Here is an 18,722-nt window from a genome sequence, read left to right as displayed (position 1 = left end):
TAAAGACAGATCAGGCGAAAAAGAAGTGAGGATAAAGGAAGGATTTTTGGCAAACACCCAGGACTGACTCTTCTTTTTAAAATCTCCAAATCTGCTGCAGGTAAGAGCTGAAGACATGAGATTTAATTGACGTTTCTTAATTGACGCGCTGAATTCATGAACATTTTATTCCCTAACTCCAAAAAAAGACTTTTATCCTACTTTATCAGGTTAAAAAACACCTATATTTGCCTCAACTTCTGAAATATATTTGCACAACTCCCGTTTTGATTGATAATGAAATGAATTGGCATGAGCGTTTTATAAAATACATGTATTAAACATTTATTTGGGAGAATATAATCCTGTATGCATCTTTATTCTAGTGCCTCCTTATTTGATAAATGTGCATTATATCAATAATCCAATTTTTATAATTTCAATAATTGAATTTGCATGTAGGCATTTGGGATTAATTTATTTAGTTAATTGATTGTGAAGTCATTTCATAAATGCTTTTTTTTTCTATTGTTATCTAAAGGAAAATACGGAAAATTCTTTTTTTTCGGGGGTGAATATTGATGCTTAATATATATATATACCTACAATGAAGTCAGTGTAAAGCAACTTGTAAAGAAAATTTCATGATATTATTTCATTAACATAAAGATTAATTTACCTCATGAATCATATACAAGTCAAGAAAAATAACTATATTCTTATATGTATCGTCTGTCAAGTTCAACATGAAGTGAATTAACACAATACATGAAAATGTACTTTTTTTTTTGTTCCATCTGGTCCTCACTTGACAGTTTCTTCCTGATCCGAGTAAATTAAAGCATGAGACATTGATACATTGTTCAGATGAGAAAGAACCACGATCGATACAACACTATAGATAATAAGGCACCACCAATGTCTCCTTTGATTTTCAATAGAGTAACCGTGTTGAAACATACTATACAGTATATAGAATTATCGGTGAGAAAAGATACAGCTCCAATTAGAAGCTCTCTCGCCGTGCCATGCTCTTCAGACTCACTGCAGGCGACGATGATAAATGACCCTCAGCTTGATCTTTTATTTAATTACTTCACTCTGTATTTTTTTATTCAATGATGTCAAGATGCATGAAAACATGCTCAAATGTATTCTGTTGTTTTGGATACTCAGTTCTGAGTGAAGCATTTGTGTTGCAGGTGGAGATGCGGCTCACTCACGGGAGACGACTGATCCGCGTCTGATATTTGTCGTTCCAGGCGTAATTTAACGGTTCAGGGACGACATGGATTCCGCTTCAGAGAAAAGCATTAATTGAGTTATTGTGTTAAGTGAGACATGGAAGACTCCAACATCAGCCATGTGGACGACAGTCATCTCGGTGAAATCTACTACATGGACTACGGCATCCCTCCTGAGGAGATCCCAGACACAACACAGGGTCAGGCCTTTTTTGTCGCCACCATCGTGATCGGTGCGGTCCTGGTCTGCATCATGCTGGTTTGCGGCTTAGGGAACTTCATTTTTATCGCCACTCTGACTCGGTACAAGAAGCTGCGCAACCTAACCAACCTCCTGATCGCGAACCTGGCCATTTCTGACTTCATCGTGGCGGTGGTTTGCTGCCCCTTCCTGGTGGACTACTACGTGGTGAAGAAACTCTCCTGGGAACATGGATTGCTGCTTTGTGCTTCTGTCAACTATCTCAGGACAGTTTCGCTTTACGTTTCCACAAATGCTTTGCTTGCGATTGCAGTGGACAGGTGAGCACTATTTGAATAAATCATCAACTTTGATTGTAAAAACCCTCCCTTACAGCATCTTGCAGCAGATTAAGGGCAACTAACTAATCATCATGACCATGTTTTAAAGTTAATTTATAAAGTCCTCATCTGAAATTTCGGCAATAAGAGGTTACGAGAGCAGAGTCCATTATGACAATGGTTTCACTCCTCCTCCAGCCAGCTGTAATGACACCCTGCTTTGTTTACACAACAAGTCCCTTGGAGGTGGAGACATCTGGGATTGGCCATGTGCGCTGACAAACCTTGATTACGTCAATTACATCAGAGTGGACATGGTTATTGTAAACAACATGGAATCTCCAGAAAAACAAATGTGATGTTTCTCAAATCAAGCCCTCCTCTAAGTGCACTGCTTTACTTGTACACAGCAAGAGAGCAAGATAGTTTTAGACAAATACTGAGTAAAATAGAGATACATTTAAAATAAACTTCATCAACACATTAGTTCCCCTTTAAGAAAAAAACATTTAAAATGTATTCTTATATCTTTAAAATACAAAAGAGTACTACTTATTTATTGTTATCAAACATTAGTATGAATATCATTCTCTGTCTCAACAGATAATTCACTCACCACATGTTTCAAGAGCTAAAATAGTGTTGAGTGGAACATTAGCGCAACAAAAGAATCAGCTGGAGAAATACATTTCCTCCCTGCAAGAGACAAAGTTGTTGTTTTACTTAAACCTTATTGCCTGATTAGCACCCCGAGTAGAAACACTTGGATTTGTTTGTCTGAAACCCTTTGCTTTTAGGTTTTAGTTTTTGACATCAAGGATTTCTCTTCTGCAGATGAACAGCCTGGTTTTACATTGTTCTCTTCATTTTTAACATAAAAATCCAAGACTTTATTTTGCAGATATGTCAATCAATTAACTTGTACAATGAAGGATAGGTTTTGTGACTCGTTCTTTTCTGCTGATAACATGCTAGGAAACTGTAAAAATCTGCATCGGTGTGTTCTCAGATTTGATTCTTTTAAAACACAGGAGTAAAGCATTAGATGCAGACATCAACAAGTTGCATATTTTTTATTCACCCAATATTATTCCCCCATATGTATTTTAACATGATAATTGTACACTAATACTTTAGTACTTATACTTGAGTTATAATTCAACCAAATTCAAATTTCACAAATTTTCTACTCACCCTCATGTCAACTAAGGGTTGGGATTATTTTTCAGAGTAATCTGTTCCTTTTTAGTTCTAGACAAAAATGTTCTTCGTCTTCATCTTCGTCCAACAATACACTTAAAAAAATCCAAATACCTCCATACTGCTCGTCTGTTACGTCCATCTTGTGTTGAAGCCTCGACAACTTAAATAAGTCTGTATATTTTAAGTTTTAAACTTTTTAAGAAACATGAGATGTTTGTCGTCCACTTACACACTCTCTGCCTGAAAACAGAACAAAACCAGCATCAAACTAGGGAGAATGAGTTGTTAGGAAAGTGTCTAAAGATTATGCTAAATCTGCCAGTTAGCATCCCCATAGTATCGTCATTTGACATTGTAAAAATTATAGATCATCTGTTCTGAACCCAGAAAAGGTGATATATTAATATATTCAACTATTTCTCTGCATACTCTTGAGAAACAAACGAAAAAGCAGCGTTTGGTCACAAGCTGACGTTTCAACACCACACCACTTGTCTCTGATTACATTTCTCACATTAAAGTGCAACTAATCTGAAATCCTATCTTTCCTGACTCACTCACATATTTGAGTTGAAGTCTTCCTCTCCAAGATGCAGTAAGTCCCTCATCATGACCATGGTTTTGAAGTGGAGTCCATTATGACGTAATAATGGTTTCTCTCCTCGTCCATCCATCTGTAATCATGTCCTGCTTTGTTTATACAACGAGTCCCTAACAGTACATGATCAAAATGACAAACCTCGATGCTTGACCAATAAGAGCAGAGTGGGTCTGGTTATGGTAAACAAGATCTCATCTCCAGAAAGCATTTTCAGTGGGCGGGGCTTAAGCACATTTTCTAATGCTAATATTTGAATGAAAAGAGTTTTGTCCAAAAGGATACATACTGAAGATACAATAGAGGTCCAAGAGAAGATTGCTGACCATTTAAGAGACACTTAAATCAACAGATTAGTTGCCCTTCAAAACTGCATCTGAGCCCTCATAACAGAATAATGCTTTTTGTAACCCCTGAGTCCCCAAGCAGCCATTTTTCAAATGATCCTGACAGGAAGTATTAAAAGGAATCAACAGTTTCATTTCTCTCTTTCAGGTACATGGCCATCGTTCATCCTCTGAGGCCTCGCATGAAGTACCAAACTGCCTACTCTCTAATCATCGGGGTCTGGATAGTTTCCCTCATCATTTCCATCCCTTCCGCCTACTTTTCCACGGAGACCATCTACCCTAACCGTGGTACTTCACCAACCACCCACAAAGTGTTCTGCGCTCAGATCTGGCCTGTGGACCAGCAAGCTTACTACCGCTCCTACTTTATGTTCGTCTTCGCTTTGGAGTTTGTCGGGCCCGTGGTGCTCATGGCAGTATGTTACACCCAGATTTCACGTGAGCTCTGGTTCAAGAATGTCCCCGGCTTTCAGACCGAGCAGATTAAGAAGAGGCAGCGCTGCCGCCGCAAGACGGTGATGGTTCTGATCGGGATATTGATGGCGTACATCCTGTGCTGGGCACCTTATTACGGTTTTGCCATCCTGCGGGACTTTCATCCAACATACATGTCCCGTCAAAAGAACTTCCTGGTGGCCTTCTACATTATCGAGTGCATCGCCATGAGCAATAGCATGATTAATACCTTCTGCTTCGTCAGTGTGAAGAACAATACAGTCAAGTATCTTAAGAAGATTGTTCTGGTGCGCTGGAGGTCCACTTACGCTCCCACTAAGACAGTGGACGAGATGGATGTCAGAACCATGACTGTGCCAGTAACGGAGGAAGTTGAATGTATTCATCTGCATTAAAGAAAAATATGTTGTTTATTTTCCAGCATTTCTAACAAACTGATCATCTGGATTGTTTTTTTCTAAAGGATTTTCCTGCTGGAAGTCTTCCTTGTTATTCTTAATCCCCCTCAACGGGACTGTCACTGGCACACAGCCGCAAAAAAAATCATACAACAACATGAAATCTCAGACGAAAACTGTCAATGAATCACTGCCAATTTAATTAGTTGCACCCAGTCTTTTACAAAATGCAAATTACAAGATGCAACACGTACCTCCACCAAGGGCCTTTTTTTCACGTGCCTTCATACAAACTGTATTTATTAGAATGATGGAAACGACTTACAACATTAAGAAAACGATTAACGAAAAAGTACCTGCCACATTACTGGAAAACTACTGATGATTTTATGTGCATATTGTACTGACTTCTTGATACATGCTGCATTCTTAATCTACAACCTGCACCAAATATATATATTTTTAAACCTATTATATAATACAGTTTGTTAACCAGTGCAAGAATATTTAATTTCCTCAACATGCTATCAAGAGGGGAAAAAAAAGATCCAGTACTTTTCATGGATTTTTTTTAGTCCATGACTTGCGTAATTTAACTTAATCCAGATTAATTATTTGTATTTTGATGTAAATTGATTGGTATGTTGTCAATGGCTAATGACATTTCTTGTACTATAGCAGAATCTGTTGCTAAGGTTTTAACTATGACGTGAAGGTTGTAATTATGACCTTCTCTGTGTTTCCTGTGATTATTGTTATGTGATTCATGGACATTGATTGTTTTTTCTGTGTTTTGTAAAAATGCAAGCTATAATTAAGACATTCATAATCCTGGAAAATCAGATGGTTCCTCTATAATCGAGGATCAAGTCCTTTAAAGATAGAGATGAAAGAGTAAAATGAAATCTGAAAACAATATACGCACTTTGTACATTTTTGTTTGTGAGGCTTCTTTGTGTAAATAAAAAAGTGATTTGTGTGTGAGGAAATGGTCGTGAATTACTCCTCTATTTGGTTGACATACTCTGCCGTAATTTTCATGAGTCTAATTTTTAATACACTCAAAAGAAGTATTACGCGAGATAACATAAATAAAGAGTTTTGAAACAAAACAGCAGCAACAAGAAATAAATTATTATTAATTATTTAAAGTTAAGTCCAACATCAGCAGATAAGCACAGTTTAAATTGCTTCAATTAATGTATATATGATTAAACCTATTTTTGTACACTTAATGAGGTATCAATCTTGATTTAGATTCAGCTAATCCCTGTTAAAAATATTAGCTGGTTATAATCTGTCCTTCAATTAACAAAATAGTTAACCAGATTTCCAGGATTTGTCAAAGATATTTGCAAACAATACCTAGATACATGCAGCGCAAGAACAGCTTTGTCTTGATTTATTTCCCACACTGTTAATTTGTTTGACCTTTGTTCCCAGTTGTGTGTTTTGCTAGTTTCTGAATTCATTAACTATTAACGTGCGCGTGTGTTGACCCCCATTTGTCTATAGCGTTTAGGCGTGTTTTGTATTTTATAGTCTTCCTAGTGTTTTGATCCCGTTCTGCTCCTGGGTGCTGTTTGTGTTTCTCTGCCCGTTGCTATGGTGAGTCATGCTATCTATGTTCCATTAATGAGGGCTCGTTTAATCCTTGTGCACAAGTACAACATGAGGCTGCTTAGACTCGAAACCCCCATCTGAATCCAAAACGAAGCACTTGATGACACGTAGGTGTCAGTCCACTTGATAGTCATCTCCTGGTGATGGAATGCGTGAGGCTGCAATGATTTAAATTGTTTTTTTTTAATAGGAGTTGGGAATGCACCTCAAGAAGACTCCCGAAACAGACCCCAGGAATATTTACTTAAGGTTAACTAATGTCAGAACCAAACTTTCCACACGTTTCAAATGCTGAAGTCTCCCCCACCATCATGACCATGTTTTGAAGTTATTACTTTATAAAGTTCTCCCCCGTCTGAAATCTCGGACAACAAGAGGTTACGAGAGCTGAGTCCATAATGTTGAATAATGGTTTTACTCCTCCTCCAGCCAGCTGTAATCACGCCTCGCTTTGTTTATGCAACAAGTCTCATGGAGGAGGAGACATCTGGGACTAATGACACGCGTTGACAAACCTTGATGTTTGACCAATCAGAGCAGAGTGGACGTGGCTTTTTTTAAGATTTAATCTCAAGAAAGTCAGTTGGCGGGGTTTAAGCATATATTTTTTAACTTAAATATTTAAATGAAAAGATTATTTTGTACAAACAGACACATACTGATGATACAATAGAGTCCAACATCTATTTAAGACACACTTAAATCAACACATTAGTTGAACCTTAAACCTATTTTCACCTGTTTTTACTTAAATAAACTTTTTCAATCTACATTTTTATCAATTCACAATTAATTATTTTGATGACTTTTGAACACCCGAAACACTAAGGGATGATCTAACTGAAGGAAAAGATAAATCAAACGTCATATTTCACTACATGAAATAAAAGTGAAAAAAGTGAGGCTGATATCACCAGTGTTCATCATTTACTGTGAATTATTTCCTGCCATGAAGGCTAATAAAGTTGAGATTGAAGGCAGATGGCAACCGAATGAATCCGGAATATAAAACAGCCGTACTCAAAGTCAGATCTAACAACAGATCCTCGAATGGAATTGATATTTAATACGACTTGACTTTTCACAGAGATTTACGTTACCATCTCCCGATTTTAATGAGGCTTCGGTGAGAATTTGATTGGTAAAGCTATTGAGCATAAAATGACTAACGAGGTAATAAAACCCGCTTTTGCAGAGATTTTTATCACAGTTGCTTGTCACTTCCTGCCCACAGACTAAAGCTGGCTCCCAAATCCTCTCGATACGTTTGCTAAACTAAGTTTTCATTGCTGCCTCAGGGGCCGATGAATTCACAGCGATGTTCTCTCTGAACGTAAGAGCAGCTCTTGGCGAGTGTTGCGTCTAAAATTGAATTGAATTTGTTTTGAGTGCCTTATTAATAATTAAACATCTTGACATGTATGGGATAATTACATAACAGCTAACAGGAGCTCATATGAGCAAACAATAAACGATATATATATTGTTTTCAACCTCTCCTGTTGACTAGAAACTGACCACAGAGTAATCTTAATAATTGCAAAGAAATGGCATAAAAAATATAATATACGAAAACTGGAAAAGCTTTCCCACGCTTTAAAAGTACATCTTCAACTGTTAACTCAACTTGTAAAGTGTTTTCTTCCATGTGTTGCAACTATATTGTGAGTTAAAGTTTTAATTGTCTTATTTAACACTTAACTCTCTCAAGGACAAGGTTACCCAGAGCCCTGAAAACAAATGTGTTTGTGGTATCCCTTCTGTTTTCCCTGGGTCAAGAAATACCACAAACACAATTGTTTTGGGGGCTCTGGATCACCTTGAGAAGGGTTGAACATTCCTTTTGTAGAAATTATTTTGTATTCACTGATTCACTATTAATTGATCTTTAAAAACATAACAAGGCTATCGTATTAGTTTGTTAAATATAATAAAAGTTAATTATTTTTTCTTTTCTCTGATTTTTTCTGCCAGTAGAGTAACTAAAAAACCTGTACAAATTTGATATACATTTTCAGGTACTTAAGTGGAGTTGCCATCTGGATTCAGGACTGTGTGGAGGATTTTTTGCTCACTGAGATGTGGGGAGGTAAGTAAGTAGGTAAGTAATAGTTATTTTTAAAGTGCCTTTCTAGACCAAACAAAGCGCTTTAACAATCAAAAACAATACCCAGTCAAAATATATACTTTAAAAGGCCAAGACACATAAGACAAACACAGGAGTCCCAAAAAATCCGGCAAAAGCCTGCACAAATAAAAAGGTCTTAAGAAGTTTCTTGAAGGAGTCAGTAGACTCCAACAAAAACAGAGGGTGAGGAAAATCGTTCGAAAGCTTAGGAGCAACAGCCTGGAAGGATTTCTCTCCTCTGGTCCAGAAGCATGTGCCTGGAACCATCAATAGATTCTGATCCACAGACCTCAGAGCCAAGCTGGGGTGTAAGGCTGGATCAGATCACTGATGTAAGGAGGAGCCTGACCATGACTAGCTCTGAAAGTAAGAACCAGAATTTTAAAATTGTTCCTGAAAGGACTTGCAGTCAATGAAGAGTTTTAAGGATCGGGAAATGTGAGTTCTTCTACTAGAGCTGGTCTGAATTCTAGCTGCAGAATTTTGTATTAACTGTAGGCGAGACAGCTCCTTCTTGTTAAAGACGAAAACAAACAATGTTACAATAGTCTAAACGAGAAGACACAAACGATCCAGATCGTGTTGTGACATCATTTTCCTAGTTTCCAAGTTTAGAGATTTTTGTCAGTTGAAGGAAACAGTTTCTGGTCAGTTTTATGCAGTGTTGACCTAAAGGTGTGAGTGTGTTGTGCAAGTGGGTCCTTCTTCTCTGCAACTGAGAACATTTTTATGTATTTCAAATGCTAAACACTTTATTACATTATAGAGATACAGCTTTTTTTAAATCACAAAATCTAGTTGATTTTTTAATGTCGAAACCATTTCGTTAATGAAAGCTTGTTAAAAATTAAAAGCACTGGTTTTTGCTTAAGAAGTTACAAGCTATGTCTGTAAATATACATTTTAGTCTAAAAGTGTTTGTGCTGAACTTTTTTTAAAATCTGAACCAAAAACTTCACATACTGAGTTAGAATTATTGTTTTTTTTCAATAAATATTAACAGATTTAATGATGTCTTTGGTCAAACGTGGTTGCTTGCAGGTCTCTTACATAAAAGGACTTTAACAAATATTTGTGTATGATATTATCTCTTTAACGCTGACTTTTCATTGGGTTATTGTATCCTTTTATAAAACATTGTATTTGCAGACAGCTTGTTTCTTCACTTAGGTCACATTTTACTATATTATACTGTTTTATCCGCATAAATGAATTATCTTCACTTCATTTAATGAGGCTATAAGGCATAAGTTGCCCTTTACTGGTAAATGCCATTTGGTCCCTCGTTACCCGTTAACCAGTAAAAGTGACTCATCCTCTTTCTTCTTCAAACATCTCCTGACAAGATCACCCTTTAGTTTTAAATGTACATATATAAGTTCAGGTATTATCTGGATAGAAACTGAAAACTATAGTATAAGCAGATGATAAGGGAAAGTGAATACAAGTCAGATTATGGCTGTTTCTGATGGCGAAAGAAGGTTAAAATCCCTTAAAAGGTATTTTAAAATTGACCTTACTTTTGGTCAAAATATAATTGACTTACTTGCTTACTTATATCCAACAACTTGAAAATGTTGTTCTTCTACCAGAGGTGAGTCTCATCTTTACCATTAATACAATTAAAATGATAATTTTCCAAGTAATCTGTTCCTTATTAGAGTTATTCTACAAAATGTTTGTTCATTTTAATGTAGTGACTTGAGCTCAGTTGTTTTTCTCTTCATCCAAAAAGATACTTAAAAACATCCAAACTGCTCGTCTGTAACGTCCATCTTGGATTGAAGCCTCACATGGTAAATTGTACATAAAACTTAAATAATTCTGTATATTATCAATCTCTCAAACCCTGCTTGACATCTTTCCTCATTGAAACACATCACAACTGTCAGAGTGCAAGATGTAGGCTGCTAGCCTAGCAACATTCCGCTCAAAAACAAACTTAAAATTCAGACTTGTTTAATTTTTTTTCATTAAAGATTCCTTATGTAGAGGATTCATTCCAATAGGTGCATTACAGAAAAGCAGTATGGCAGTTTTTGAAGGTTTTTAAGTGTCTTTTTGGGTGAAGAAACTGAGCTCAGTTTGGTTTAAGCGAAGTTTGAATATTGGCTGAACTATCACTTTAAAGGTTGTCTCTTAAATGACATGAGCAAAATCTAAATTTATAACAGAGTTATGGTAAGTGGATGCTCTGTCGATGAAAAGGTTTGGTTCAGGCTGTAAAAGCATAAAATGTACTTCAAAAGAATGATTTCAGGTGATTGCTTTGTGCCCTCGCTGAATTGTACGTCTCTAAAAGTATCTCGTGGAACAGAAAATTAAAGTTTCCGACACTGACACCCTGATAGTCAGGCAGAGCTAAAACATTTCCTAAACATAGTTTTTCATCGACCACTTTAGTAGATGATAATGTGAAGCTCACACACCATAGCCTACATTGGGTACAGAAAGTAATCAGACACTTTACGATTTTCAAGCTCAGAGACAGTCAGAGAATTGTTGCAGATCTGGCCAAGGTTACAGAAGAATTTCTGCAGCACTCAAGTTATCTAAGAGCACAGTGGCCTCCATAATCCTTCAATGGAAGAAGTCTGGGAAGACCAGAACTCTTCCAAGACCTGGCCTTCCAGCCAAACTGAGCAATCGTGGGAGAAGAGCTTTGTGAGAGAGGTCAAGAAGAAACTAAAGATCACTGTGGTTGAGCTCCAGAGATGTAGTGAGCAGATGTGAGAAAGATCTCGAAAGTCAACTATCAGTGCAGCTCTCCACCAATTTGGACTTTATGGCAGAGTGGCCCTGACGGAAGCCTCTCCTCAGTGTAAGACGTATGAAAGCCTGTATAGAGTTTGTCAAAAAACATGTGAAGGACTCCCAGACTATGAAACCAAGATTGAACTCTTTGGCCTCAATTCTAAGATGTGTGGAGAAAACCAGGCACTGCTCATCATCTGCTCAATACTATCCCAAAAGTGAACCTGGTGGTGGCAGCTTAATGCTTTCAGAGTGTTGTTCAGCTGCAGGGACAGGACGACTGGTTGCAATTGAGGGAAAGATGAATGCGGCCCAGTACAGAGATGCCATGGAAGAAAACCTTTTCCAGACTGCTCAGGACCTCAGACTGGGCTGAAGGTACACCTTCCAACTAGACAATGACCCTAAGCACACAGCTAAAATAACAAAAGAGTGTCTTCAGAACAACTCTGTGACCATTCTCAAGACCCTGACCTAAACCCAATCCAGCATCTCTGAAGAGACCTGAGAATGGCTGTCCCTCAACGTTCACCATCAAACCTAACAGAACTGGAGAGGTTCTGCAAGGATGGCAGAGGATCCACAAATACAGGTGTGAAAAATGTGTTACATCTTTCCCAAGAAGACGTAATACTGAGCAATACAGAGCAATATAGAGCAATACTGATATTTCAGTTTTCCTTTTTTAATACATTTGCAATCATTTCTACATTTCTTTTTTTCTGTCAAGATGGCTGAGTGTACACTTTAAATGATTTCGGCGAATGGCTGCAATGAAACAAAGAGTGAAAACTGATTACTTTCCGTACCCACTGTATTTGTGAAGGTAGATGAATTGTCCGTCCATCCTACTCATCAAGTCAACCTCATGGCTGGTGTGAAAACCGTCTTATAGGTTTTGAATCATTCATCAGGAAATATAATGTTGAGGGTTTTTTCTGCTTGTCATTCCATTACGTTATGTTAATATCATTGAAGCTATTCGCCTTAAATGCTAATGTTCTTCTGCCCACTGCAGAATCTGTCAGACCACAGGTCTCTCACAAAAGAAACCAGCTAACATTTAACTTTGGATTGCTCTTTAAGGTTCAGCACTTTACTTTGTCTTTTCTTTGCGCTCAGAAATGTGTGGCATTTACTGAGAAATCTCCAAATCATCTGGCAATACCCAGACCGTGCAGCTCAGACGTGAATCGGCTTGGGATGCAAGCGTTTAAAAATCAGATTTCCACAAACGTCACCTCCATAAGTGACATGTTTTATTCATGAACATGCAGCACTGTCACCCGAAGACCTTACTGTATGCAAAGTGATGCTGATCCAGGCTGAGGGGCAGGAGGGGATGTGTCTGAGCTTCATCCCAGGTCTGTAACCATGCAGACTTGTGACTGACCTTTGGCACGAACATAATAAACAATACCGTGTTTATGAACTCATTTATGGGAGGAATCACCAACTTGATCAACTTCTGTATTCATTTCTAAAAAAAAAGTTACATACCCTTTTCAACTTATTTACTATTTGTCAGTTTACAATCACAAACCTACATTTTTTTTATTGATATTTTATGTGATGCAACTACAAAAAGTAGCACATACTTAGGAAGGCGAATGAAATAGTTAAATGCATTAGTATTCAGCACCCCTGTGTCAATACTAAAGCAGAGCCACCTTTTGCTGTGATTTTAGGGTATGTCTCTACTAGCTTTGTACATCTGCAGACTCGCATGTTGGTCCAATATTCTTTGCAAAATAGCTCAAACAGGGCAAGATTGGATGGAGAATCTTGCACGTTGTAGATGCTCAATGAGATTTAGATCTGGACTTTTCCTCGACCTTTCTAATACATGGATATTCTCTGATTTAGACGAGGGGTCCCTAAACTTTTTTTTATACTTCAAACCGGTTAGATATCAGGATTATAATCATCGACCAATGTTCATATAGAAAAAAGGAAAAATACAACAGAATGACCTATGAAAAAACAACATAACGCTAAATAACCAAGAGCTCTAATCTGGTTACAACAAGATGTACTGTATATTTAATTGTATGCTGATGATGGTGTTATGTATGTGTGTGTCTCCTAGCTTTTAGAGACTTCATGCCAACGTTTTTTCTTTTTTCACCTTTTTATGCAGTAATAATAAATATTTTTGTTATTTATCTGTGTTGTCCGGGGACAATTGATCTAGACCGTTGCATTGCATCTCTGGCTCTGTGTTGAGGGTCATTGTCTTGCTGGAAGGTAAATCTCTTTCTCAGTATCAGGGATTTTGAAACCTTCAGCAGGGTTCCTTTCAGAATTGCCCAGCAATTACCACCATTCCCCCAAACCCCCCATCAAGTCTGACCAGCTTTAGTGTCCCTGCTGCGGAAAACATCTCCATAGCTTGAGGCTGCCACTAGTGTGTCAGGGTGTTGTTGTTTTTTTTCCAAACACACATATTGCTTTGTATGCAGACCAAAACGTTCACTCTCTGACTGGAGCATGTCTCCCACAAGTACGCTGTGTCCCCTACATGGCAGCTCTCTTTCTTTTAAAGGACAACTCATGTAAAAACCCAACTTTCTTGACTCACATGTTTCAAATGTTGAAGTCTTCCTCTCCAAGATGCAGTAAGTCTCTCATCATGACCATGTTTTGAACTTATTACTTTATAAAGTTCTACCCCTCTCAGCGAACGAGAGGTTATGAGAGCAGAGTCCATTATGATTTAATCTCCAGAAAGTGGTTCCAGGGGGCGGGGCTTAAGCTGATTTTTTAATATAAATATTTAAATGAAAAAAGAGTGTTGATTTAGGAAACACTTAAATCAACACATTAGCTGCCTTTTTACAGAGAATTTATTCTGGCCAATTTGATACACAACTTGTAGTAGTACTGTGGACAGATTCTCACACCTGAGCTGAGGATTTCTACAGCTTCTCCAGAATGTAGAGCATCTGACCAACGGCTTTGAACTTCTGTACGACCTTTCCCCCCGACCTGTCTCGTGAGTTGACCATGACCAATGATTAATTTACTTCCACTTCATTATTGTGTGCGACCTTGTGTTGATCTATCATATAAAATCGAAAAGACAACACGTATAAGTTTGTGGTTCTAAGGTGATAAAATGTGAAACGAATCAAGGAGTATGAATCAATTTTAAAGATACTGTATCTGGAGAATAAACAATAATAATCATCAACATCCAGATATAGACTTCAAGGATGCAAAGAACGATCGGGCACAACCAGAACTTAAAAAACCTTTAAGTTTAAATTGTTTCATGGAAATGTGATTAAAGTAAAAGCACAAGTACGCCATCAGAACAGATAAAAATACATTCTGGAAATGGCCAGAGAGGATTCAATCAGTGAAAGTGTACGACAACGACGTCCGTAAAAAAAACTTTATCCAATTGTTCCAAAAGGTCATTTCAACAATCAGAAACAACTCATGTCAAATTTCATTTGACTTTGGGTTTCCTGAGGACCAGATATTGTTGATCGATCTCTCGACAAATCTTTCCTTAACTCGTAACGCTTCTTCAAATAGGACTAAATTGACAAATAATTAGTTTATGAAGGTTAAGCATTATTATGAATGGACGGAAAGTTTCAATCTTTGCTTTTACCACTCTATTGTGATGACCCAAATATGTTTCTGTGGCTGTCTTAACACCTAGATTTGAGTAAAGTAGTGAGGTAAGCATGAACTGACCAACTGAGCATTTTTCACTTGAATGTCTCAATTTATCTTTCTTTCTATTTTTGATTTTACCAAGCAATATGGATTCTATGAGTGACCCTTCTTATCAATGTAACTGCAGGGTTTCTCTCCCCCATATATTTTTATTGATGACTTTCACCAGCTGCTGATTGCATCTAATCTTTTCTTAATTGCCGTCAATTTATCCAGCTCGCCATCACACCAATCACTTGACTCACCTTTTTATGTCCCCTGTTTTGTTTTTTTCCTGTGCGAATAGTAACACATTCATGCTAGTACACATTTTAAATTGTTTTAGAACAGTTGGGTCCTTCAAAAGACATTTGAGAATATTTAAATTAAGTCAAAATTCCTTTTTCTCAGCTCATTTAATTCATTCATCATGTTTGTGTCACTGTGCATCTTGGTTTGTTTCATAAGTGCAGTAGTATGTATGGTTTTCTTGACAAGGACAAACACATCAACACTGAACTAATAAACCTTCTCTTTGTAATTTGTCGTTTACTCGGACATTGATTGAAGTTCTCCTCAACAGTCTATCATCATTTATTCTTCATGAATCTTAGTAGCTTGTTTTATGACATGATTGACTCATTAAGTTCCGGTCAAAGCATGGAGGGAAAGAAAGGCAAAGGAAATAATATTTCTGAACAATGCCGATATACTACACACCAATCTTGTTGTGCTCTGGTAAAATCGATAGTCAATTTGTGCAAGAAGAGAACATTCACATTGATGACGACCACCTTTCTGGACTCGTTCTATAAATGACTGAAAATGTTTCTCCAAATTTCCAAATAAAGATATTGTCATTTTTAAAATGGAGAAATGGTCAAAATACTTAAAAAATGCAATGTTCAGACCTCAAATAATCAGAAACAGAAAACGCTTATTGATAGCATTGTAAACACAACGCTGGAGTTTGTTTTGGCAGAACAGAATATATTTGAAATAACACAAATTAAATAAAAAGAGATTATTAAAATACGAAACGAAAAACACATGACATTCCCATCAAATGGCATATAAATAAATACAAATTAAAATACATTACATTTAATCAAACTCGTTCATGGTCCGCAAATGATCAGAAAATTAGTTAGAAAGAGTCCTTGAACTCGAATGATCTGGTCCATATCAATCTCAGTCTCCTGCCGGATGGGAACCACCATCCATCTTCCTCTTGATCTATTCCAGAAGATTTCAATGGGGTTCTGGTCTGGAGATTGGGCACTGTCCGGATCTGCCCCGCAAACGGTTTTGGCTTTGTAAACAACTGGAAGGCTTTCTTGGTAAAAACCTGATTAGGAGAGACTGCATCCATCCCACGTTGGAAGGGGCGCCTCTCTTGTCCAGCTATATTGACAGTTTTATTAGTTCAACGTGACAGCTCAGAGCACAGACCAGGAGGCAGAACTGCAGTTTTACACACTCTCCTGCACCTCTCTTAGACAGTCTCCTGCCTTTAACCACATAGAGAGCGTGAATCTGCCCCGTTCAATAAAACCCACACCCAGATCATCACCGATCCTCCACCAAATTGCATAGCTAGTGCAAGACACTGTGGCTTGTATGCCTATCAAGGTCTCCTTCAAACCATCAAGCAACCAGGTTTTGGACAACACTGAAAATTTGACTGATCAGAGAAGATGGCCTAACTCCAGACCTCAACGGTCCAATCCGTATGGTCTATTGTACTTATTTTTCTCATTGAAAAAGGCTTTTTTTCTATCTTTACACAACTTGAGCCCTGTACTAGGAGCCTGTTCTTGCTGTGCACTTAACCCTAGCTGCCTTTTTCCATTCTTTTTGAAGCTGACGCCATCCTACTGTTTCTGTTACTGTTGTGAGATTCTAATAAGTTTAGCGTGATCCCAGGCAGTGGAGGATCCTCAATCGATAGTTATTAATAGATACCTGAGGTACTAATAGTAAAAATTATTGTCATTATTAATGTGGTGGTGTAGAAATTCTTATTTTAAGTTCACTACTCACTTAGGTGGAACACAATATCTATTAATACAGACAAGTTCCTGCTGCTCCTGCTGCTTACATTAAAGAGAGTTTCTTAATAAAAGAGTTTCGTATTACGATTTTGTTTATTGTAAGTAGTTTGTAGACTGTCTTGGCTCTGGCACCTGTTTGAAAAGATTTTTGCTGTGGAATCCAGACACGTTTACATCTAAAATTAGGATGTCGTTTATAGCTACTGTTACAGTAATAGAACACGCCAGGAAGAACGTAGAACTGTTTGAACATGCCAAGTTAGAATCAAGTCAACTTTATTAAAGTGTATTTTTTCCATACATACAATTTCTATTAACTTAGCTGCCCCTTTTCTCGACGACAAGACATACCTTGTTGAACTTCCATGATCATTGTTCTCTTCCATCATCTTAAAAACAAAATCCTTCATTTCAAATCAGAATCATAACCTAAAACCTTTTTTGCCATTTTTTGTGACACTTTGAACGTTTATTCCAACATTTCTCTGGGTGAGTAGCGGGGGTCTTCTGCCAATAATATCTTTTAAATGTTATTAACCACTGATAGAAAACGAATGACACATGTTCAGTCAAGTAAGATGAAGTCAATATTTGTCAGTACTACGTTGTATTTATTGTAAGTCATTTGTAGACGCAAAAGGCTATCTATTAAGTAATCGCATCAATGATTCTTCAATAATTACATACGGGAAAAGAAGAAGGAAACGCAAAAACCAAACATAATGAGATGATTATTGTTTCCTTCAATACATTTTTAACAGGCCCATGGGCTTTGGTGTCTCAGGAACCGGATTGGTGACCTCGGGTATTGTATTTATCAGTCAACAACATATGGGCATTGATTTCCTTTAATCATCAAGGTGCTTATCATGAAACACTGTTGAAAAGAACAAGCTCAGTCTTTTCATCAACTTAATGGTAAATTACTGATTCCACTCACAATTGATGTCCTTTTACCGCCTGCTGAAATTGAACACGAGTACTGCATGTCTTCTGCCAGAGGATGAAAAGTGAATAAAGAGATTTATCAGCAGACATGCGGCCTTCTCAAACCAAATCTCTCTGAAATTTAAACATGCGAATATCTCATTACATTTTGTCCAGTTTGGACACTTTCTCTTTTCCTCTGTAACCACTATTTGATCCTTTAAAAAATGTAAACCTTCTCGGCCATCGTTGACTATATTGTCCAAGTGTTGTGAAAGCTTAAATTGTAATACTTTATTAACAATATGAATGCTAGAGGGTTTTAGGGATGTGTTCACAACACTAATATGTTATGAAGAGAGCATTTTTCTAATGAAGAAGTAGTAAAAACATTCTTCTTCTCCTTGTCTTGGTGACAGAGCGACTCACTCTAAATGGTACGACACAGTCTTAATATTCCCTCGTAAAATAAACCTACCTATTCTGCCGGGCCTGCACTCTCTTCTTTACCTTCTTTGAAATCTCTCCATTACTCTGTCTGACTGATTCTAAATTATTGAAACTACAACACTAGTCAATCATTAAGACTTGTTTTCTCAAAATATACTGTGAAAATAGTTAATTTGTCACACCAAAACAGGAGTTTGTTTCATTGCTTTGATGAATATGAAAAAATCATGCTGAGTGTTAATCATTTTTCTACTTGACTTTCGGCCGCGCCGAGACCCTTTAATCTGAAACCATGATGTAAGATGTATATTGCTGATTTCATTACTGACCTCATCAACTCTGATAAACATTTGTCACAAGGGCTGTT

The 18,722-nt window shown here is 37.3% G+C and overlaps 1 protein-coding gene across 1 annotated transcript; it reads left to right on the top strand.

The window, feature by feature from the left end:
- Positions 1-1,320: 1,320 nt before the first annotated feature.
- On the top strand, positions 1,321-4,747 carry prokr1b (prokineticin receptor 1b). Its single transcript, XM_087803287.1, has 2 exons — positions 1,321-1,745; positions 4,042-4,747. The coding sequence occupies exons 1-2, from the start codon at positions 1,321-1,323 to the stop codon at positions 4,745-4,747; spliced, it is 1,131 nt and encodes a 376-aa protein (XP_087659413.1).
- The last annotated feature ends 13,975 nt before the right edge of the window (positions 4,748-18,722 follow it).

The sequence above is a fragment of the Callionymus lyra genome, chromosome 11, assembly GCF_982586985.1.
Source record: "Callionymus lyra chromosome 11, fCalLyr1.hap1.1, whole genome shotgun sequence".
NCBI lineage: Eukaryota > Metazoa > Chordata > Actinopteri > Syngnathiformes > Callionymidae > Callionymus > Callionymus lyra.
Note: the sequence above shows the minus strand (reverse complement) of the source record. Positions and strands in the feature narration are given on the sequence as shown.